This window comes from Pseudochaenichthys georgianus, chromosome 4, assembly GCF_902827115.2.
Source record: "Pseudochaenichthys georgianus chromosome 4, fPseGeo1.2, whole genome shotgun sequence".
In the NCBI taxonomy this organism is placed as follows: domain Eukaryota; kingdom Metazoa; phylum Chordata; class Actinopteri; order Perciformes; family Channichthyidae; genus Pseudochaenichthys; species Pseudochaenichthys georgianus.
Window position 1 is genome coordinate 40,401,051 of NC_047506.1, and position 24,035 is coordinate 40,425,085.

Here is a 24,035-nt window from a genome sequence, read left to right on the forward strand (position 1 = left end):
AGAAATAGGTATATACTAAAGACCGTTATTGACACTTGATTAAATACTTTAAGGCACATCTATTTGGACCTATAACATTGTATATATAATGTTCAGGTTAAAAGGACTGTGTATGTCACCAAGGCAACATGTATATGGACTTGTCACCGCTATCAATGGTTGAATGTAAGTTAGTAACTAAGTACATTTACTTAATCGCTGTACTAAAGTGCAAACTGGAGGTACTTTTTCCCGAAATAAGGTCCCATGTAGATCCACCGGAAGGGGAGGGACTTCGCCGTTGTAGTCCGCTGTATAGAAAACTGTAGTTTTCCATAGTTTTCCCACAGCAGCACGACTGTATGACGTCCGCTGGCGCATCATAAACACGTCGGATAGTGAAAGTGCAATCGGATTCTCTAAAGCAGTGATTCTCAAATGGGGGTACGCGGACCCCTGGGGGTACGTTGGGGAACGTGAGATTTATAAAAAAAAAAGAAAAAAAAAATGTATTAAAAAAAGACCATGCATGATTACAAAAATAATCTTAGTAGCCTACAATAAATTAAATAGAAAACACAATTTTATATAAAATATTCCTAGAACCACCAAGGGGGTCCTCATATAAACATGTCAAATGTGTGTATTGTATTTTAATAAATCACACACTGAGGGAACATCACTATATTGTAATTATTTATATAGGCTTTTTCGATCAAAAATGTTCGGGGTCGGTCAGGGGGTAGGCCTACTTGGCTGAGAAAATGTTTCAAAGGGGGTACATTACTGAACAAGTTTGAGAAGCACTGCTCTAAAGCACCGCAGTCTCTTCTCCTAAATCCTTTTGAATTCTCCTATGCACTATTTCTTAACCCCATGACGTTTCACTCAGAGGTCAAGGAATAGACGATAGGGTTAGACGTTAGGAGCTGATTTTTGGACTATTCTACTGCAACCCCTGGGTGGGACCTCCCCCTTTATGAGGCTCCCACCCACATACCCGTCGACCACACACACACCCTCACAGCGCGGGGACCGTCAGAGCTACTGCTTTTTACAGCGGCCGGAGTGAGAGGAAAAAGAGGAAGAGAAGAGGACATTCTGAGTGGCAAAGAGCCAGGATTGGGATCAAAGAAATGAGACGTAGCTGGAAAGAGTGAGGCAGAAAAAGTGAGAGAAACCTTAAGGCAGATATGAGGAGGGAGAGTTTACAGGAGCTGTGAAGAGGAAATGCTTTATCTGTTGTTCACACATGGACAGGACTGAAAAAACAGCCGGTAAGTGAGGAGCAGTGTGTGTGTGTGCGCGCGTGTGTGTGTGTGTGTTAAAGGGTGTCTCTAAATAAAGTCTATAATACCTTCCTTTGTTCGGGGCTAAATGCTAGCAGTTGACAGAATCCGAGAGGTAAGAGAAGAGCTAAGATGATATAACACACGCAGTCCCAGAACTCAAGGCACTTTTTCAGAGGGCGGAAACTCAGAGTTTACAAGCGTGTTTCAGTGAAACTGAGGGGATGAATCGGGCTCAGACTGAGAAGTTAGTAAACAGCAGAGTAAACTAAAACTGAGCTCACAGGACAGAAACACTATAGTTTGAGTTGGTTGATTAGCTGTATTTGACACACATGTAAATCCATGGGCGTCGCAGCCATTATATGAGCCCCCCCCCTCCCCTCCCACCTTTTTAAAATGATTAGTTTAGACCCCCCACTTTTACTATGCGGAAAGTCCGAGAATCGGTCTATCCACTCGCCTCTCTGTAGAGCGCTGTGTCAGTGCTTCATTATCAAATCCATTCCACTTGCTTATTGTGAGAATGCCCAAATCAATGAAATTCCGTCTCATGTTTTCACTGCTACTTTGTACCAAGGCAGATTCTCAGAGCCGTACACATGCTGCGTTTTTTGTGTAGCTGTATCTTTAGTTGTAAAATCATTTCCACCAATAGAGTGGCGAAGTCCCTCCCCTTCCGGGGGAGCTCCATGGGACCTTATTTCGAAAAAATTATGTATTGAAGTCAATGGAGAGAGAAAGATTATCTTTCGATCCCGTTTGAATTGTGCCACAAATTACACAAATGTAATATGTTTGTCAATTTAAAAGATAATTTTGCAAGTCAAAAAAATAAAAATGTGTCATAAAACTGTGAAGTAACACATTTGTTTGTGTGAAACGCTTAATGAACTACATCTCTGGTCTCGCACAACAACACACGTCACCAAGATGGCCGTCACTACTGTCTTGTCAACAAAACGATTGACTACCCTATCACCACAATGAAACACGTCCAGAAGAATGTCATGCAAAGCTGCCTGCCTGCCTGCCTTCCTTTTGATTCTCTCTGAACTGCCTGGTCTTTTTAATGTTTAATGTCAACCATTTGTGCAGATAGCATGAAGTAGAAAAGAGTTTCCCCCATCATCCAAACCCATCAATTTGAGTAAATATTGTCCCCTTGAAAACCGTTACTGAACTGATTTGGGATATTTGTACTTTGATAACCATTAATCTGCCCTTCAATGTTGACCATTTTCTGGATCTTCTCGGGGATTCTTCAAGTCCCGCCAAATTATGTGTGACGTAATTGCGGGCCAAGAGCTCCAGCTGCACCGTCCGGATCCCAGCATCTGCATGCAAACGCACGACGGCGCACACAGCAGCAAGCTCAGACAGCGATGATGACAGTTTAATTTTGAACGTGTCTGAGAGCTCATATGAGGCTGAAGGATCGGTTTATGTTGTATCTGTTAGAAGTTTAGGAATTAGGTGCGTCAATATGGGCGATCATACGGTCATGTAGCCAGTGGTGGACTCGACCGGCCCACTTCGGTATCGCTAGTAAATTGTCAACGGGGGGAGTGGGGGATGTGCTAGTGACTTATCCGACCGGCCCACTTCGGTACCGGCCCATCAGGATTCGTCCCGATGGCCAGTCCGCCATTAAAAAAAAAAACACACGTTTAATCCACGTTGGTGTACTACAACTACAAAAAGCATCGGTCTGTTTTTTCATCAGGAAATGCAGACCGGCTCAAACAAACGATCATCATCCTCACGATCATTTAATGTATCATATGTTCGCCGAATTGACATGAAAGCACTAATAAATGTAGTTTAATCCACTTGAGTTCACAACTACAAAAATAATCGATTTGTTTTTATATCACATCCGACGGGAGGAAATTCAGTAGCTCTCACTACCGATTTTTAATCCTAATGTAATCATCATCTTCACCACGATCATTTATGTTTATGTCGCCGAATTGACATGAAAGCACTGACAAATATGAATATACTGTAGTCAACTTCATTAAAACGTTATTAGCGTGCCTAAACTCAGTAATTCACCATTTCTACGCATGACAACACACTTTGTCCGTGTTTGGCTCTCTCGCCGCACAGTGAAGCGTTCCCGCATTGACGTCACTTCCGGCTTCCCCCAAAACTTCAAAATGAGTCGAAGGAATTTCCCCGCGATGTTCGAAATTATTGATATTTATCGGAACAGTATCGCACCTTCTTTTTTAAACTGACGGTTCGAGACTACGAGTAGCCCAATATTTCATTGCACAACAGTTGTTGGGAGGCTGTCACTGGCTCTTTAAGTATTTTATTTTGGTGAGTCTGTCGCAAGACAGAAAAGACAGCCAGTATTGCTAGAATATAAACCTTTTTTTAATTGCATTCTATTTCTAGCGCAACAGCTTTGGTCCAGGTTTACATCCTATCAGCTACTGCCAGGGGTGGACTGGCCATCTGGCATACCGGGCATTTTCCCGGTGGGCCGACGTGCCTTTTGGGCCGACACGTCATTTTTTTTTTTTTCTGAAGTCCCGGCCCATAAGACGGGTATATTGGCCCTCTGTTTAAATGTTTTTAGTAATTGACACTGGGCCGGCCCAATCAAATCTTTAATCACCTCCCCCTTTGGGCCGCTCGGTGTGCATCATTAAATCACGCCCCCAGGAGGTGAGCCGGCCGTTGAAGCCAAACTTCCTTTTTTTTCGAGAAAAAAAAAAGTTCGAGTTAGAAATGGCGAAGGCGAAGGCCAAGCGAAAAGGGAGAGCAGAACAATTGCGGGCAAGAAAAAAGCAGGCCCTTCGTGCTGATGCTGCCGCTTGTGTCAAAATAACCGACATGTTTAGTACAGGTGCAGGTCCATCTTCTTCTAACCCGTGGCCGATATTGGTGGTGAGGAAGATGATGAGAGGGAGAGAGATCAGCGCGAGTGGGGAGAGCGAGGAGAACTGGCGGTAAGCAGAAGCTAAGAAAATTAGGAAAATATTATTATTAAGGTTATGATACTCTGTAGTTCTGGAACCCATTAATATCCCTTTGATGAAGCACTAATAAGACAAATATTATAAGAGAAACATTCGTTAGCCTCCAAGCTAGTAAGCTGGCTTTTTTAGGTTTTCCCTGGCAAGTTAAAATATAGCTTAATGGGACTCTGATACGTTGTCTCATTGAAAGTTAACCAACATTCATGAACCATTACTGTCAGCTTGTTTTGTTTAGTGTATTTACTTATTTGGTTATAAGGGCAACAGTGGTCTTTTGGGACCTGAAGAAAATGTTTATAGTCAGCTTGTTGTGGTAGTTTTGATTGACAATATATAGAATGAATAATATAGAAATAGATAAAAAATGGAGGCACACATGTAGTTTTGACCATTAACTGTGTGGTATTGTTATGTCAATGCCTATTTGTATGGACCTCTATCAGGGAATCCATTCATTCTGTATCATCGTGTTGAGCCAGGTAGCATCCCCAGAGGAGGAGAGTGAGGAGAGCAAAGAGCAGGAGGACATAGATTACTTTGCCCGCCCCGAGCCATCTATGTTACAGATGTTTTTACAACATACCAGAAATCCAGTTGTGCAGACGGTATTCACCTGTAAAGATGGCACCAGCAGAAAGTGGCGTCATATTGCAAGGGACGTCATATGTTGTTTTGTTTTGTATGTCTGGCATTTGGGAAGAGGACTGACACTGGCACATTTATAACTGGAATGTCAGATTGGACGCACGCACACCAGCGTACAGAGGAGCACAAAAAGAGCATTACACATTCAACCTGTGCTGAAGCTTTTTTCTTACGGTGCTCTAAAGCAGACATCGAAAGCATGTTTGCTGGCAGTCAGATGTCTGCTCATAGGGAACAAGTCCGAAAGAGACGTCAGGTTTTGGAGCGTGTGGTGGATGTGGTGAAAGTGCAGGCAGGTGGAGAATGAGGGAGCATATATGCTAGCTGACAACACCGTGGACCACGGTAACTTTTTGGAGCTCATCCTTTTATTAGGAAAGTATGATGTCTGGTTAAAAGAGCATCTGGATGATTGCGTAGAGAAGAGCAAGAAATTGCACCAATCCAGTGGAACAAAAGGTAGAGGGTCTCTCATCCCCCTACTCTCCAAAACTACTGTTAACTCCATCATAGAAACTGTTGGTAGTCTAATCAAAGAAAGTATCTCCAGTGATGTCCAGAAGGCCGGAATGTCTTCTGTTCAGCTGGACACAACACAAGACATAACTTCTCAGGATCAGTGTTCAGTAATCTTAAAATATGTCAATGAGACTGTGCAAGAGAGGCTTGTGGCTTTAGTGAAGTGCCACGCATCCACCGGACAATACTTCAAGCATCTGAAACTGGACAAGGGCATGTGTGTATAGGTAATGCAACGGATGGAGCATCCAATATGAAAGGCCGGTACAAAGGATTTTCTGCACTGATGACCTCCCAGTCACCCACTCATGTCCATGTGTGGTGCTATGCTCATGTTCTTAATCTTGTCCTGGCTGAAACTACCCAAAATGTCATCGAATGTGGAACACTTTTCAACCTAATCAATGACATAGCAGTGTTTATCAGGGAGTCATATCAGAGCGTCAATCTGTGGGAGAAACAAGCCCAAGAAAAGATGCCGTCGACTCATCCTGTAGACTCATCTGGTCCTATCTCTATCGTGTTGTCATAGAAAGGGGAGGCAGGGCACTATAGGGTCCCCCCCCCTTAAATTAACTAGAAGTCATCATTTAAGGGGTTATTTTTAAAACTTTTCTTCTGGGGGGTGGGCATACCCCCCCAGACATTACATTACATTGCATTTAGCTGAGGATTTTATCCAAAGCGACTTACAATAAGTGCGTTCCACCAGGAAGACACAACCTTGAAGAAAACAGAATCATAAAGTACATCAGGTTTCATAGAGCCAAACATTTCAAGTGCTACTCAACTGGCTTTAGATAAGCCAGTCCTTTAGTATATAAGTGCTTTGTTAACAATTCTATCGCTCGAAGTGGAGTCGAAAGAGATGAATTTTCAGTCTGGAAGATGTGTAAGCTTTCTGCTGTCCTGATTTCAATGGGGAGCTCATTCCACCATTTTGGAGCCAGGATAGCAAACCCACGTGTTTTTGCTGATGGGAACTTGGTTTGGCCTACCTGCCTGTCAGCCTTCCATCTGTGCACAAACTTATCTTGTGCCCTCATTGGTCATGTGCGCGTTCGTGTGTGGTGGAGGAGTGGCTCTGTGAGGAAGTCTGAAGTTGGTGCATCATGGCATGTGGCTCATTAAAAAATAAGTACAGCTATTGTCTCCCTCTTGTATAACTGGTCGGCCCCACCTGCAGCAGGTAATGCAGGGTTGTCAACTCTCACGCATCTAGCGTATGACACACGCTTTCACTCTCAATCTCACGCTCTCACGCTGCCCAAACTATTCTCAAGCCAAAAACAAGATGAACCGGTGATCGTCTTTTGTTGGTTATTTACAATGTTGAGTTGACAGCTGCTCAAGTTGTTGATCCGCTCCCTCCCCGCCTCCACCACCATCAGACCCCCCTATTAGTGCTCGGTCACTGTTCGCTTTGTGAGAGGGTTTGAAGGTCTAATTTCTAATGATTGATAGTTACACATACTTGTTGTATGTATTAGTTTAGTTTGCCCCTGGTACGTAAAAAGGATAATAATAGCGTTTTTTTTAATTATACTGAGTTATTCTTCTTGTCAATAACCGCTACTATTTGTTTGTTTTATGGATTTGGGCCGGCTGGGTCTAAATGCCAGGGCCGATTTGCTGTCCCAGTCCAGCCCTGGCTACTGCATTAGCAGACATAGCAAAAGGAAATGGGGGGCCTATTTAGAAAGTTAGTGTTTAAAAATGTCTATATTGTGAGCCTAAATATTATATTGTACAGCATGGCAAATATCACGAAACACATGGCCTGATTTGCATATTGGAACTTAATGTGTGCACTAGAACACATGTATATGTAAAATGAACACTTATCACAATACATAATATGGGCTCGCACGCTGATAAACATATATCTGATCTCGGTGGGTCTTAATGATGCTTAATACAGACCTCAGTCAGTATACTATTTCTAAGCAAATGCCTACTATAATATGTATATTATATGGCTTAAAGTGTACATACATTCGCTCACATTATAAATGATGGTCGGGTTGCATTTTTCTGGAACTTGTTAACAATGTTAATGTAACAAAATAAACTGTGGTGATCTATTGTGACATGTTGATTCGTGGCGCACTCATAACGGCTAGGGCTTGAGTGATTCTTACTGTTGGGACTCGGGTTTGAGTCCAGCATGAACATGTCGATGCACACTGAATATTATGTTTGAATAGAGGATTCCTAATATTGTTTGCCGAGACCAGCATTCATGACCAAGCAGCATTTTAAAGTCTAAGTACCTGCACATGCAGCAATGACATTTCTGCTGCTATCTTTGCAAAACGAGTTAACAGTCACATCTTATCTGGATGAGTGCTGCAGAATGCCGTTTTGATAAGAGATACATGTGTGTGTGTGTAGTCTTTCATATTAAACATGATCGCTGGTCGATAGCCACAGAAGTCGTAACACAGTTTACCCTGGGCGGATCACAGCTTACCACAGCTGAAGAGTTGTCCACGCTGCTTTCAAACTGTCAGTAAACAACGTACGCTTCACTTACACAGGTCTCAGATGGACTTGGTTTCACATTAAGAACGATATTGAGTAATTAGTCAGGCAACTGGCTGGCCTTAAATGATTTATTGGAGTTCGCAATGTTTTGAACAGACATCCCCAGTCAACTCGTTTTTCTTTTTGTAGTCCTCGCTGTTCGCGTCTGGATATCACCATCGTAACCACAACCTCACACACTGGTACTGAATGTGCATCAAAGTCTTCCTATCCAGCCAAATATACCAAAAGATGTATGTAAACGACAGAAGAAGCGATTGAAATGTGTATTTCAGTCGAAGGCCACGCCCCACACCTCTGTAAACCAGTTGATCGAGAAACCACTAGAGGAGGTGAGGTCCACCACCTGCCCACACCCCCTGTCAAATTGTCCCACCCTCATTGAGGAGGCTTCCTACGCCCATGGATAAATCTCAGAGCAAGTTTGAAAGGTTTTTTATAATTAAAACACATTTAAATCCTATTTAGAAATGGTCTGTGTTGTTTGATGTGTATTTTTCTTTGAGTGTAAAATAATCTATATATTTCAACAAAGTTACGTTTTTTTTATTGGCACTTGGATTTTATAATTATATAGAACAGGGGTGTCCAAATCCGGCCCGCGGACCATGTTGAATCTGCCCTCAGCAAATTCAAAAAGTATAATGAAATATGGTCCACAAATTAAACATCTGCTATTGTACTTCTTAAATATATATGTTCAAATATATAACACAAATTCAGTCAATTAAAGTTGAAAAGATTTTCTAACAAATCTTAGTTGATAAGAAAAAAGCCCAATAACACATTTACATAACAACCTTGAAATATATACCCTTAATATTTCCTCTTATGATAAGCAATCTGAGCCTGCTGTTTTAAGGAATGAGCTGCCAACACAATACATGAAACCTTCTGGAGAGCTGTGGGTTTTTTTCATCAATATCAACCATCATTTACCTACATTTGATAGATTTTTCTAACTTCTAATTTATGAGGCAATATACCTCTAGTGAGCGGCCCAACCCTTCGTATATTTTTCTGTATGTATTACCCTCTGTGAAAGAAGTTTGGACCCCCCTGATATAGAACATGGTTTTAGTTTTTTTCTGCTTAAACTTTAATTCCAAATAGTTCGATGTACCCTCCATTCCAGGAAACAACGGTCAACAGTTAGGCCACACAAGTTAAGATAAAGTTTAAAAAAAAGTTTTGTCGCCCTCTTAACTTCCTCTTCTCTCTTTTGTTTCCCGCAACTGTGAGTCAATCTAAAACCAGAGATTATAGGATAAGTAGTTTTACTTTAGTTCTGAAAAAAGACTGGTCACGTCTACATCACCGACCACATACAGCATCAACATGTTGCCATCATTAGTGACTGACATTCAACATCGTAACATGTTTTTTTGAATTCATGTTTTTTTGGGTGAGATTCGAGAAATACAGCATTTAAAGGGGAGATAGAGGGGCTGGCATGCCTAGACATTCCACAGGTTGGAATCGAACCAGCGTACTTCTTGGCATTCCTCTGGGAGGAATATGGGAAAGACCTCAAACTTTTCACAGATTTGAATAGCTGAACAAAAATATGCTGGGAGCAGCGATTCAGCCAACTGCTATAAAAAGCTATGTTTCCCACAGAAATTGCCCACATTTGAAGTGTAGGTTCCCACAGCACTTAGTGTAATGGGGTTAAGAAGTTTCGATCATGGTAAAATATAGATTGTATAGCTGATAGTGTGCAACTGATTATGTGCAATGTAACACTGATTGGTTGAAATGAAGTCAACAACTCCATTGCTTTTGGTTCATTCAAATGTATCATGCTAGTACCAACTTGTTTAAATTCACGCTGTATTTTCTAAGAGTGTGCAGTTTAGACTAGTCACGGCCTCCAAATAAACGTATCTGTCTAATGAGGTGTGGTCTGATGCTGGTAATTGAAACTAATTTCAACAGAACAAGAAGATTATTGAAAATCTGATTTGTATTCAATTATGAGTTTTAAACAAGTTGAGCTATCAGTTCTATCACCTCTAATGACATTTTACTCCCCAATGTTAATAGTTAATTGGGAATCACGAAAAGTCTAAATCAGAATAATACTTTAAAGAAATTCAACTTCCTCTTACGAAACTCCTTCACTAAGTAATCCTTGAGTGTGGACATGTGTGACAGAGGAGACTGGACTGTCATGTTTAGTTGATCATATCTAGGCCAGATAGTTATCACAGCCAGCAGCCTGTGTGGTTGAACCCACATTGAGAAAACGTGTGACGGCGGCCTAAATAACAGAGATATTCTGCATTCCTGTATGTGTCACCCCAATGACCAACAGCACAAACTACTAATGGCGCGTTTCCACTGCAGCGGGTAGCTCGCTTTAAGCATGCCGAGCCGTGCGGGGCCGTTTTTGGTTGCGTTTCCACTTGGCCTAGTACCGGCTAGCGGGTCCTAATTCACAGTTTTTCTGGCCCCATAAAATCGTGGTTCTCGGGCCAAGAACAACCAGGCTGAGTCGGGCTGAGTATGCTAAACTAGAGGGAGAATTGCTGGCAAGGGGGCTACAACTACAACAAGATGAACATATTTGACCGTGATTTAATTGTAATACACGTTTCAAAATGATGCCGAAGTAACAACATACTGATACCGGTTAGTAAAAACCGTGAATTAATGCTTTGACAAGTCTGCAGACAGACGGCAGGCGAAAAACCCTTTTAAAATGCGTGTTTTCTAAATGGAGCTTGGCTATAGCTAACGTTGTATATGCTCCGACCGTCCACACTCACAACAACGGCCTATACAGACATAAATAAAGCAGCGACTGTATTCGCCATGACACAGGCAGTCTGTGGTTTGTACTTGTTTAACTCTTGTCTAGTTTCTGAACAGATATGAGGAGCTCTGAGTGCTAAGAGCTAACGGCTGTGTTGTTTTTCTGGGGCTCTCATTGAAGATGACGTCACGGCTCCGCCTACACTGCGTTACTATAGTAACTACCCCAGTTCCTAAACTGTAATGGAAGCGCAGCATTAAAGTGAGCCGGGCCTAATAAGGCCTAACCCCACCACCACCATGGGCTACTCGATTCACAACATTACCCTAACCCTACCCCTCACATCAGATACTTACTGGTTTTGGACCCCCCCAGACCCCCCCAATAAAGCAAAACTGCACGTTTCAGAGTGGCCTTTTATTGTGGCCAGCCTAAGGCACACCTGTGCAATAATCATGCTGTCTAATCAGCATCTTGATATGCCACACCTGTGAGGTGGGATGGATTATCTCGGCAAAGGAGAAGTGCTCACTATCACAGACTTTTTCAGATTTGTGAACAATATTTGAGAGAAATGTTTATTTTGTGTATATAGAAAATGTTTTAGATCTTTGAGTTCATCTCATGAAAAATGGGAGCAAAAACAAAAGTGTTGCGTTTATATTTGTGTTCAGTGTACATAGTATAGCTTGTAAAAGGGTGTTCTCTTATGAGTTATTTAGAAGGAAAACTCCGGTTGGAGTTAAACAATGCATGGTGAACCCAGCTGCATTGTCAGCCGAGTGTCGGGAAAACACAAGTAGGTAGGTAGGGTGTCAAATATCCCGCCTGAGGTGATGTGTGCAACTCAGATTATATTTCTGCTGGTACCACGTGAGTGAACATGCTATTCTTCTCTTCAAATGTAAGAAGAAGCAACAAAGACCTCAATTGAAAGTTGTTACTTCATCCAATTGGTGGTTTTATGTAAAACCAGTAAAGCCACAATAGATATACTGTTAAGTAAAGGAACAAAAGCATTAGCATAAAACTATACTCATACTACACAATGCCTAATATGAACAGATTAATGTATTTATCATTTTTATGCTGCGGCTAGTGAAGCACAGTTACTTCTGAATTTACCAATAAAGTTTCATCATGTGTTGATAGATAGGTGTAAATAGTACAATATGTACCTCTATAGTGAGTACTAGTATTAAGAAGCAAAGAATACTCAAGTAAAGACACCTGAATATGTCAAAGTGAAGAGGTGGACGAAGTACTAAGATATTTTACTTAAAGGTCCCATGTCATTGCCATTTCTACTGTTCATAATTCCATTGTTGAGGTATACTAAAATAGATTTACATTGGTTTCTCATACAGCATCTCTGTATAGTATGTGTATTCACTCTCTGTCCTACACGCCTTGTTGGAGCTCCTGCCCCCCCCTCCCTGTGAGCCCAGTGGCCGTCGGCGAGACAGCGAGACACAGCGAAACCCAGCCTGAAACACACACACACCCGCAGCCTGGCTGGGAGTTTGTGTGTGTGCCCAGGCTGAGTTCCGTGGTGTCTCGCCGACCCCCCACCAGTGAGCCAGCTCACAGTGTCCCGCTCCTTTTTTTTGTTTTATTACTTTGCCGAATCTCAGAGATATTTAAAGTGAAAGATAAAGTGTATATCTTCAACAATGTATTGATCAATCTCTTCCAAACATGTCACAGTGAAAACTAAATGGGAATAAAAAGAGGAATGTTCCAACTTCATGGATAACATTGTAATTAGGTGAAGTACAAGCACCTCAATATTTGACTGTGTACTTACAGTTACATTCCACCACTGTCAGTTTGACAGCAGTGCATGTCGGCCTGTGCAGAACTGAGACGCATAACTCCAGTGAGCAAGACCAAAACCACTATTTCCTGTTAAAGAAAAGGGGTTACAAAGAAAATCACTATCAATTAATCAGCCCAGTCTCACTACTTCCACATTAGCTTCAGGGGGGCTTTACAATATACACAGCATTCCACAACCCCTGTCCTAAGACCACTTCAGCAGAGAAAGGTACAAGTCCACCCCCCCCCCAACAAACATTAACAGGGAGGGAATGTAAGAAGCCTCAGGGAGAGTGACGGAGCTGGCATTCCTCTCCAATGCCGGGAAGTTTTTCTAAACTTAAGTGATCATTGATGGTGATCAATCAGAGAACACACAACACTCAATAAGTGTGTAAAATAATGTATTTTTCCCATTTCCTGTAGGCTAAATGGTTTGTTTATGGATCATATTTATTTAAGAAGGGACAATGCATAGTAATTGTCGTCAGTACTTGAGTCCATCATGAAGAAGTGCCAGATTTAGCCATACATTCTAATGATCTGAATAAGTATTTTACAATCTCCTTTGGAAGAACCTCTGGTTGATGAGTTATGATTTGTTATTTAAGGATTATTGTGTGTGGGAGGGGGCCAAACCATGAAATAAGGAAAATATCTGCACATTTGATAATTATTTACCAGTTCAAGGATTCATATTTTGTTCAAAATGTACAATAATTATATAAATTCCAATTTGTATCCACGAGTTGTTATGCATTCTAAAGTGGCATTAAGGAAAATCACAACATTAATTCAATATCAAGTAAACCAGGGCCAGAATCACCAATATGTGTAGCATTAAAAGCATCTTAAGGTATGGGGGAGCAATGCGTCATCATTTATGAAATAATGCTTCCTACTTGATACTGCTAAATATATTTGCATGGCTTTTCTGTCTTAATAGTTTGGTCATATACATACAACTATACAACATATAACAACAAATGTAATCTGTTGATCTCAAAAGCGGCAGTAAAGATAAGCGCCCATGCTCAAAGAAGGTTGTTCTAGAACGTGCATAACATCCTTCCATATTTAGAACAACAGGAAACTATCTTCCCCAAATGAGCCTTGCAACTGTAAATGTTTGACAGTTTCTAACAGTTGAGCGTCTCATGATGTTTATCCACATGACCTCAAAGTGTGGCTTATGGGCCACGTGTTGTCTCTTTTGTTGTAGCAGCAGTGTTCAGAGAGCCTGTGTTCGGCATGGTGTGTTGCTCAGACGTCAGCAGCTTCTCTGCTTGGGGGCTCTGTCCGGCTAAAGCCACTCTACTATGGTTGTTTGTGCTGAGTCGGCACTTGCTTTCACTCTGTAGTTAGCCAACATGGAGGACGTGCCTTTTGCAGTGTTTATATGGATGTATAAACAGAACTGGACACAGAGGAGGCGGGACCACGTTCAATCCTATAGAAGTTGCTCAGTGGCGCATGAAGCCAAAATTGACTCTCCAGTATCTGGGTCTGTGGAGCATGCACACTAGTGATGGGAATTATGGCTCTTTGAAGGGAGCAGGATCTTATGGCTCTGTTCCTTTGTGAGAGCCGTTCAAAAGAGCCGGGTTTTTTTAAGGGGGCGGGGTTACTAGGTTTATCTGCGAAACATACCTTTTATAATTCAATGAAATGTAGCCCTGTTTTGACTAATGATTTATATGTGTACACATATCACTTACATTATTCAATACATCCTTTGTACTGAAGTATTCAAAAGTAAAAATTACATTTTTAATATAAATGATTTGCTGTGGCCAATTGTTTTCATTGCATTTACAGACCCTTGTAACTCTCTGATTGTAGAATCACGGTAAAAAAGCAGATGGCAACACCTACAAACTGACAACAAATCTTTGCTGAGCCTAAAAATAATCATTACATTACATTTCATTTAGCTGACGCTTTTATCCAAAGCGACTTACAATGACCAATTACAGGGACATTCTCCCTGGAGTAACTAAGGGCTAAGTGCCTTACTCAAAGAGACAACGGTGCGGGACACACCAACCTGAGTAGGGCGCCACGAATGCCCGACTGCCTCTGACATACTTATTTACATTAATCGTGACCAAACCGTTTGAGACCCACTGAGATAACTTAGACTAAAGTTAACTATCTAAACACTGAGTCCTTTACTTCACCTGAGCTGAGGTTATCTGAGACTCTCAGTCTGACAGGAGAGAGTTCTCCCTCCAGCTTGTTGTTGAAAAATCTCCTTATATCCGTTAGCGTAGCTAGCACCAGATGCTAACCACTACGATCTCCGGTACCAGCTCTCTCTCTCTCTCTCTCTCTCTCTCTCTCTCTCTCTCTCTCTCTCTCTCTCTCTCTCTCTCTCTCTCGCTCGCTCGCTCGCTCGCTCGCACACAAAATGGCTTGTGCCACACACAGAGTAGAGCTTGAATGAAACACAGAGACCCAGAAGTAGGCTACTTGTACTTATTTTCGAATCAATCCTTTTTCAAATTATGAATTTCACACATAAAAAACAACGAGCAGATACAGATTTGCTGCTGATATGACGTCAAATCGGCGGCGGACCCACAGAAAGTTGCGATCAGAAACAATGCCTGATGTGTTTTGGACGTAATCTCGTCTTTGTTTACATTAGCAAGCCTCGCTAACACTCAGAGCTAACCTGTACTGGAGAGCACATGTGTTTTTAAAAAGCAGGAAATAAAAAAAGGAACTCACCTTGAGATAAACCCACAAGAGAAAAAGCATTTGAGCTCCATACTGTTTCAGATATAATCCTTGATGTGGTTTAGAACAGGATGGCGTTTTATCACAGCAGAATTTAACTTTATCTCCGGTAGAATTCTGATCCGGCATTTTTCAAGCTAAGGACCCAAAATCCGCGTTTCTCTAACAGGGCTGCAAAAGAGGGGTATGAGGCATGGCTACAATGGGTGATCTGTTTAGTATTTTAAGCAAAGAACTTGTATAGGTATGGCCCTACAATATATGTTTCCAATATAGCATAATAGGTCCACTTTAACAAACAATGTTTATTTGTCCCGCATTAAATCTGCCACTCATAAAATAACTGGCCCCAGCATTGTTCAAGGACCGTCACAGAGTGGGATTGACCCTTCATTATGTTCGTATATCCATTGTTTCTGAATTGAAAAGAGGATTACAAAGAAAGCGGGGAAGGGGGGGAGCATGCCTCAGAAGAGCACAGAATACACGCTGAGCTGTCGCTTTGTGAACACATGCACGAGACACAGCGATTCTAAAAATTATCTGCAGTTTCTGAGTTTGCAGTTTCGCCTTTTCACATTGGAGTATGGTTATTTGTTGTTAGTTGTACACTATTGGTACAATATGGTCTGCAATATAACTGTTAAAATAAGTTATTTTATTCGTCTAAATCTTCGGACAGAATGTGAGATGTGATGTCTGTGAGCCTGTGTGTTTTTCCGCTGTAGTATGTTGTAGGGAGGTGAACAGAAACCTGCCTTTATCACTTAAATAGTCAAATCTGGTTAGCTTAGTCAAAGTGTGTGTGTGTGTGTGTGTGTGTGTGTGTGTGTGTGTGTGTGTGTGTGTGTGTGTGTGTGTGTGTGTGTGTGTGTGTGTGTGTGTGTGTGTGTGTGTGTGTGTGTGTGTGTGTGTGTGTGTGTGTGTGTGTGTGTGTGTGTGTGTGTGTGTGTGTGTGTGTGTGTGTGTGTGTGTGTGTGTGTGTGTGTGTGTGTGTGTGTGTGTGTGTGTGTGTGTGTGTGTGTGTGTGTGTGTGTGTGTGTGTGTGTGTGTGTGTGTGTGTGTGTGTGTGTGTGTGTGTGTGTGTGTGTGTGTGTGTGTGTGTGTGTGTGTGTGTGTGTGTGTGTGTGTGTGTGAAGATAGAGTTAATGGTGTTCTCTCTTGCTGTGACTGTTCCCACGGAAAGCATCACCACATCAGTGAACTCCATACAGTGTGCACACACAGACTAGCTCCCCTAAAGTAGCCTTATTATTATGCAACTAGAAAAAGGTGTGTTTTTTGGCAGCAGTAGAACCAGATGTAACTTAGTGTGATCCCATCGTACAACAATATGTTTTGATGATTGAATATATAAAATCGTGAATAGAGATGTAATAAAGTTGTGATGAAGGGAACTTGGTCACTATGGACTGACGGCTTCAGGCCGGGTGATAGGGCACTTTATCAGCGTGATTGCACAGTATATGTTGTCTGTGGCTGATGATTGTGTGCACCTGGTGTCCTGTGTTGGCTCCTCCCCCCTCACCTGTGTCTTGTTGTGCTGATTAGAGTGTGTGTATTTAGGCTCTGTTTCGCTGTCTGTTGAGGGGCTGGGTGTGTGTGTGAGATCCTTGTGGCTGCAGGACGTGTGAAAGGAGAACCGCAGGATTGAGGCGGTGAACTTTGTGCCCATGATTTTAATAAATGCCCACGTCGGGTTATATTTTTGGACGTTCTGCCTCTGCCTCCATGCTTGGTCTGGGCCGCTCAACAGTCAGCTTCACAAAAGTAAAGAAAGCATGCTTGATTTAATTCGTGTGTCAGTTATTTTACAATATTGGGATATAATTATAAAACCACAGGATATTGATTGTAAAAACCAGGCCCTAGAGATTGTGATCAAATAAGTATAAACACATAACGGAGGAGCCAGACAAATGGACTTGGAGTCCATATTAAATACCTATCCACCAATTGAGAATATTAGAGTGATGCCAAGAGAAATGAAAAAATACAAAGTACACTAAACTCATAATATTCCTCTCTGGAAAACCATACACGTATTGCTAATGTAGCTATACGTGAAAGTCTGATACACATATCTAAGTAATGCTTTATCCCTTAATATTAAAAGAACAATGCTTTTGGTAAATTTCAGTTGTAAAATAAAATGTGTCTTTTATTCTATATTTTGAGCACGACTGATTTAACCATGGGCTTTTACAATAACATATAATATCATTATCAATATATTATATGAATATTTTAGAGATATTAGAAGTAATACAAATAAAAGAGTCTCGACTGAAATATATTTGGAATACAGCAGTGATAATTTAACATGTGGGTATATTATACAGATTCTAGACGGTATAAAGGCGCAATAGAATTTGGATTTGATTTCCTAAATAAATATGATAGTGATATAATGGCATATAATTAGAAAAAATCATTTCATCTGCAAAAATATATTCTAGGGATCTATATGGATCCTACAGAAATGTTGAATTTAAATATGAATACTGAAGGTTGTCTAGTATAGTTATTATTTTCCAGTGTTGGGCAAGTTGCTTCCAAAATGTAATAGGCCTACATTACATATTACTGTCTTTTTTAAGTAATAAGTTACATTACAATATTACTGTCTCTGAAATGTAATGAGTTACACTACTTTTATATAACTTTTGAGTTACTTTCACCAAAATAACTGCAAAATAATGGCTAGGTATTTTAAATGCTAAAATGTAGTTTAGTGCAGCAACTGTGTATGCAAGGCTTAGTTGAACACTCGATTCTGATTGGTCAATTCCGTTGCTAAGGAGGATCAAGAAAGAGAAAGTAAAAGAGGGTAAAAGACAGTCAGATAAATGAACAGAAGAAGACGGACAAGAAGTAAACACTAACGGGAACAGAACACGGTCTGGGCTCTGCAGAGTTTAAGGACTTGTTAGTGGAGCAGAAACTGAACTGAGTTGGACAGTGCTGCCGTAAAGTTGTTGTTGTCGCAGTTCCAGCCGTTGGTGCGCCGTGGAACCGCCGTGGATGTTCTTATTATACATCCATGCGTTGAACGGAGTTTTTCTTTTTTCTTAGCGGAAGAAATACGATAATTTTAAATCAATAAAATAATTTCAATTAATATTGGGAGTCGATTCGTTAGTTTGTTTAGTATCTGGCCGTGTAATAAGCGGGTAATGTGCAGCGACTTGGTCATTATGGGGAAACGAACACCCTTCAGGCTCATCACGATCAGCCTGACTGATTACGTAACCACCAGGTGTACTAATCTACCGGCACAATCTTTCTCTGGTGTCGGAATGTCTCGCGATGTTAGTGAATTCTTAAAAAACAAAACACCATAATTTCGGGTTAAAATGAGTTGTAACTGCATTACTGAGAATTGTAACGAGTAGTATATTACCCACATTTCATTAGTAATGCGTTACATTACTTTGTTACAGCAAAAAGTAATACATTACTTTTGTAACACGTTACACCCAACACTGCTTCCTACAGTATACTCATAGATATAGCCTACATTTAGTACGGAACAATGAAAACTGCAAAACGTACACATGATGATGACGAGTTAGATGTATCTGTGAAAGTATGAACATACCGGCTGAGTCTTGAGGGGAAACAGAACCTGCTGAGAGCTGTGCGCAAACACCACGTGACGACGCACCGTTAATGGTGACATGGAACAGGGACAACTCGCAGTGATCACGGGAAGTCCTGCACAGGTCTCAAACCGTGACACCGTCAATCTCCTCTCCGTATCCTCCGTGAGTAAGACAGCAGCACATTCCTCGGTGCCTTTCTCTCCCGGGATGATCCTCTGATGGTCGGTCGGTAACAGTGAAAGGTCTGGTAGCTCGTATGGCGTGGCACGGCTGATGGCCGGTCTGTTTGGTCTCGTGTTTTGCAAACAAGTAGTAATGTGTGAGCTATGCACGTACACCTGACAAAGTGCACACGCACGGCGTTAGAGGGAAGGGAAATCGATGAACTCACGTTTATCCTCACATTTCTGACACGGATGAATAAAGCGAGGACATTATATTCATGAGGGAGGTGGGCTCATACTAAGCACACTTCTTACAGTAAGGCATGCTGTATTGTTTAACATATTGAATATATAAACTATTTTCATTCAAAGTTATCAGTGCTGTATCACTTCACTCAGGCATGATTTACTCTTCTCTCTTCTGTGTGTTTTAGTTTTGGGATATGGAATGTCTGGTCACCTGCACACAACAATGCTTGTAAATGATTCTGGTGGGTCCTTTACGAAATATTTATATAACACCAACTACTAACTAACAGCATGGCAAGAATAAGCACACTCTGAGCCAACTGCTGAGACTCTGAGAGCCAGTCAAAGAAATTAATGAATACAGATTAACTTTCTGAATAATACATCTAATCGTAATGTTGCCTACTGTTTGTTAAAATATGATATTTAACAAACTCTGATACCCTTAAAGAAAGGAATATGGCACTCAAGGTCTCAGGAAGTCCACTTGACTTAATTCTCGCTTTTGAAGGTTTCTCAACCAAATCCAGAGGGCAAACTTTTTTCAATTATGAGTCGAGAGAAAACATTGGGAGAAAGGTTGTAGCATCAACCCTTCTCCCAATGTTTTCAACAGGTCTTTGGACAAATTGGGTCGAGAGAAGATTATTAAGACACTTGTTGCAACCAGATCTGAGTCTGTGCTTTCTGAACCATATGAACACATGAATGGATCACTTAAGTGCAATCAGAAATGATTTGATCAATATGTCCTCGTTTTGTCCAACAAACAGACATGCATATATTTACCTCACAATTATACAAAACCTGCAGGAAAGGGATTTGGAGGCTTGCACCTGGCTGTGTACATGTTGTGTGACGAATGACTGAAACATGCTCCTTATGAATGAATCAACTTAACATTTCAGGACGTGTGGATTCATCAATATGAGTCTTATCTTACATGGGTATCTCTATCTGTTTTTCAGGCACCATGTCTTCCTACGACTTACTGATGTGAGCCCGAGGGATACGTGGAGAAGAGTTCTCAGGAAACAATAAGGACGGAGCATGTTGTTTGGGACGAAGGAGGGACGCCAAGCTTTACCTGGAGATGCTTGCAGCAGCCGGATTATCATGAAGGAGCGGAGCTTTTGCATCTCACAGTTGAGGAAGATCAGTAACAGAGGAACCCAGACTCATGAGGAGCCTGACAAAGGTCTACTGGACTTTACATCATTAAAAGAGAAGAGATGCCAGGTAGGACAGACGAATGAAAGAGGAGATTAAGGCGAGACAGACTAGAGGAGATAAAGTGAAGGCTAAACTAAGGCAAACGGTTTGATAGATGGAATGAGTAGTAGAGGCAGGCAGAAATACAATAACAATACTACCATTAAAGAAAAGCCAGAAGAAGATACCGCTCGAGGAGAGTACATGTCTAGAAGTATCCAGAGAATAGGTGATCTCAGGTTTTGAAGATCAGCAAAAAACAGTATTCGCGATGTTTATGAACTTCCGTCGTATTCACAAGTGCCAGGTCGTGCAGCTGCTGACCGCCTGCATGGTGCTGTGTGTGGTGATGGTCAGCTGGGAGGAGCTGGACCACCATGTGGTCAGCCACATGAGGTCCTACACGTACCGCTACCTGGTCAACAGCTACGACTTCCTCAACTCTTCCTTCAACATCAGCTCCAACCGTCACAGAAAGGATGGTTCTACTAACGGGTTGGTGACCTACCCGTACCTCATCAACCACCCAGGGAAATGTGCATGGGGAGATGGGAAGAGCGGGGATGACGTGCTCCTTCTTCTGTTTGTGAAATCATCGCCAGAGAACTTTGAGCGGCGCCAGGCCATCAGGGACACGTGGGGGAACGAGAGCTTTGTTTTTTCCGAACTGGGAGCCACCGTGCGGATGGTGTTCGCCCTCGGTGTGGACGCAAAGCGGAGACCCAGGGTGCAGAGAGCACTGCTGCAGGAGGACCAGACCTACGGAGACCTGATCCAGCAGGACTTCTTGGATACCTTCCACAACCTCACAGCCAAACTGATCACGCAGTTCCACTGGGTCCACGAGTACTGCCCTCAGGCGCGTTTCCTCATGTCTGCAGATGACGACATCTTCGTCCACATGCCCAATTTGGTGAAGTACCTAAGGCAGCTTCTGAGTAGTAAATCGGGGGTCAAAGACTTTTGGGTGGGGCATGTACATAGAGGAGCCCCTCCAGTTCGCCGTAAAGAAAGCAAATACCACGTCCCCTATGATCTGTACCCCTGGCCTTCCTACCCGGACTACACGGCTGGAGCGGGGTACGTGGTTTCAGGAGATGTGGCCTCTAAGATCTACCAGGCCACTCAGGTGCTGAACTCCTCCATTTATATTGACGACGTCTTCATGGGGATTTGTGCCAAAGCCATGGGGGTCTCCCCCCAGGAGCATGTGTACTTTTCAGGTGAGGGCAAGGCTCCATATCACCCCTGCATCTATGACCACATGATCACATCGCACGGTCACGCCACAGACGTGCGGTCACTGTGGCAGGCAGCTACAGACCCTGCGGTGTACGGCAAGTCCAGAGGATTCATGGGTAACCTGTACTGCACAGCGGTGAGGGCGATGATGCTGTGTCGGCCATATTACCAGAACTCTTACTCCTGTATGGCTGCTTTTACATGATGCTCAGGTAACGCAAGGACTGCTTAACGCTAAATGTTTGCAGACAAACAAATGACGGAACTTTACTCAAACAGTCTGCCATGCTATTTTGCTTTAATGTGATATGTAAGTGTTTACTTGGCTATCTGCTCTATGGTAATAAAGATAAAAGCTCTAATAAGCAAACACATGCTCTTAGCTGTTCTTCATTTATCAACAGGATACTGGTAAAACACTATGGTTCTTTTACACCAGGGCTTTATGTCTTACTTCTGAGGCCATTTTGTTTAGAGTCTGGAGAGTGAGTTGCTGGCAAAACTAGTTGATATAATTCATCTGAGGCAATTTGTGCTCTGCAGACATTAATTGCTAAATTCATCCTTTTTAGATAAATAATCTGAATATTTCTAGATCGCAAATTCTGAAGAACAACCTTTCAAATAAGGCTTATTCAAATATTCAAGAATAATAACCATGTTGTTCTTTGTAGTTCAATTAAAGCTGATTGATGGCAATTAGCAGATTAAGCGCTGAGTCAATTGAAAGAGAATGGACACTTTTTAAAAGCGGGTTTAAGTAAGCAAAGAGGGTAAAGAACAAATCATTTAGTTTCTGTTTTATGTCCTTGTATGTAAAATGAACATATTTGGGTTTTGGACAAAACAAGACAATTGAATCTCTCCATTTCATAGACCCAAATATTTATTTGTTGTAGTCAATTTGCCTTTAAAAAAACAGAATAACCTATTGCCAGACAAGAAAGTCATCAATATTTGAAATGGTCACTTGATGATGATAATCACTGCTAATCCTCACCGCTTGTCATGCAGCACTGATTATGCAGCGTAAACAGGAACCATTTAGAAAAAAAAGTTGCTTAAAAACACATCCATGTATTCCTGTATGAGGCTATCGAGGTAATTCTCCTGATATTTTCTTTATCATTTGTCCACGGTCAGAAACTCTTTGAACTTGGCGGTGGTGGTGAAGTCGATAGGGGACTTGGCTTGGCAACTGGGAGGTCACCAGTTCAAGTCCCGGCAAGACCAAGTGCTACCGAGGTGTCCCTGAGCAAGGCACCGTTCCCTACACTGCTCCCCGGGCGCCGTTAAAAATGGCAGCCCACTGCTCCGAACACTAGGATGGGTCAAAGGCAGAGAAACAATTTCCCCACGGGGATTAATAATAAAGTATATCAAAAATCAAACTTGGTATGTTGCACTAGTATCTTAGCTGGAAGTGACTCGCTGTAGACGGGCTGACAGAGCTCAACAGACGTTTCCTGTTGGGACACAGCTCAGCCAGAAGCAAGGAAGCTAAATCCAGCCAGGCTGAGCTAAACGATGCCAGATGGGGGAATTACCCTACCACAGTACAGACAGAACTCGTGGTACAGTACAGTAGGTTGCAGGGTATTTCATATTGTGCTGTTCCACTGTACCTCTTTATGACACATTATAAGGGAGCTTTTACTCTTCTACATTTTAGGTTTTAAAGTGCAGTGGTGTCGGGATTAATCGGAAAGGAAGCAAGAGGATTACAGGGAGAGTTTAGCAAAAAGATTTGAATGCTCTTATATTTGCTTTAAATGTGAGTTGTCTTTCACTTCCTGAGGCTTCGATACATCATATAAAGCAGCAACAATGGGTCACAGCAGGTAGATATGGATTTGTTTCGAGGGTGTAGCACCTTTGGGTCAACAATAGTATAAGATGGCAACTTTGTTAGTAAATAGTTGCTTTTTTACACATGCAGCTATTATAAAGTGACATTATCAATCATTTGTGTTTCTGGCAACCTGGCTCATTTCATATAAGCTATATCTCACACAGTCTCTGCCCTCTACTGGACTATATGGGTACTTCTCTCTACCTTGCTATGCGAGCATTCACATACTGAGTTGCATAAACCTAGCCGGGCGAGCCTGCCTGAATGCGTGCGCAGGCCCACAGTATATAAGGCGGCTACGCCTCCCGACTGTCATCCTTTATCTCTTCAGCGAGCAGCAAACAACTGAAAAGCTAAACGTGAGAAGCGGAAAGAATAAGAAAAGTAATGGATTCACCACTCCTTGAGCCCCGGCCTCAAG

The 24,035-nt window shown here is 41.9% G+C and overlaps 2 protein-coding genes across 11 annotated transcripts in view; one reads left to right on the plus strand and one right to left on the minus strand.

The window, feature by feature from the left end:
* Nucleotides 1-24,035, minus strand: part of mcf2l2 (MCF.2 cell line derived transforming sequence-like 2) — a 175,616-nt gene that overhangs the window by 76,626 nt on the left and 74,955 nt on the right. The window lies entirely within an intron of this gene.
* Nucleotides 962-22,134, plus strand: b3gnt5a (UDP-GlcNAc:betaGal beta-1,3-N-acetylglucosaminyltransferase 5a). 2 transcript variants are annotated; one of them, XM_034080624.1, is made up of 2 exons: nt 962-1,256; nt 20,277-22,134. In XM_034080624.1, exon 2 carries the CDS (start codon nt 20,792-20,794, stop codon nt 21,965-21,967), a length of 1,176 nt encoding a protein of 391 aa, XP_033936515.1. In that variant the 5' UTR covers nt 962-1,256; nt 20,277-20,791; the 3' UTR covers nt 21,968-22,134. The 2 variants fall into 2 exon arrangements, with proteins under 2 accessions (XP_033936515.1, XP_033936516.1); XM_034080625.2 differs by lacking the exon at nt 962-1,256 and adding an exon at nt 18,910-19,057.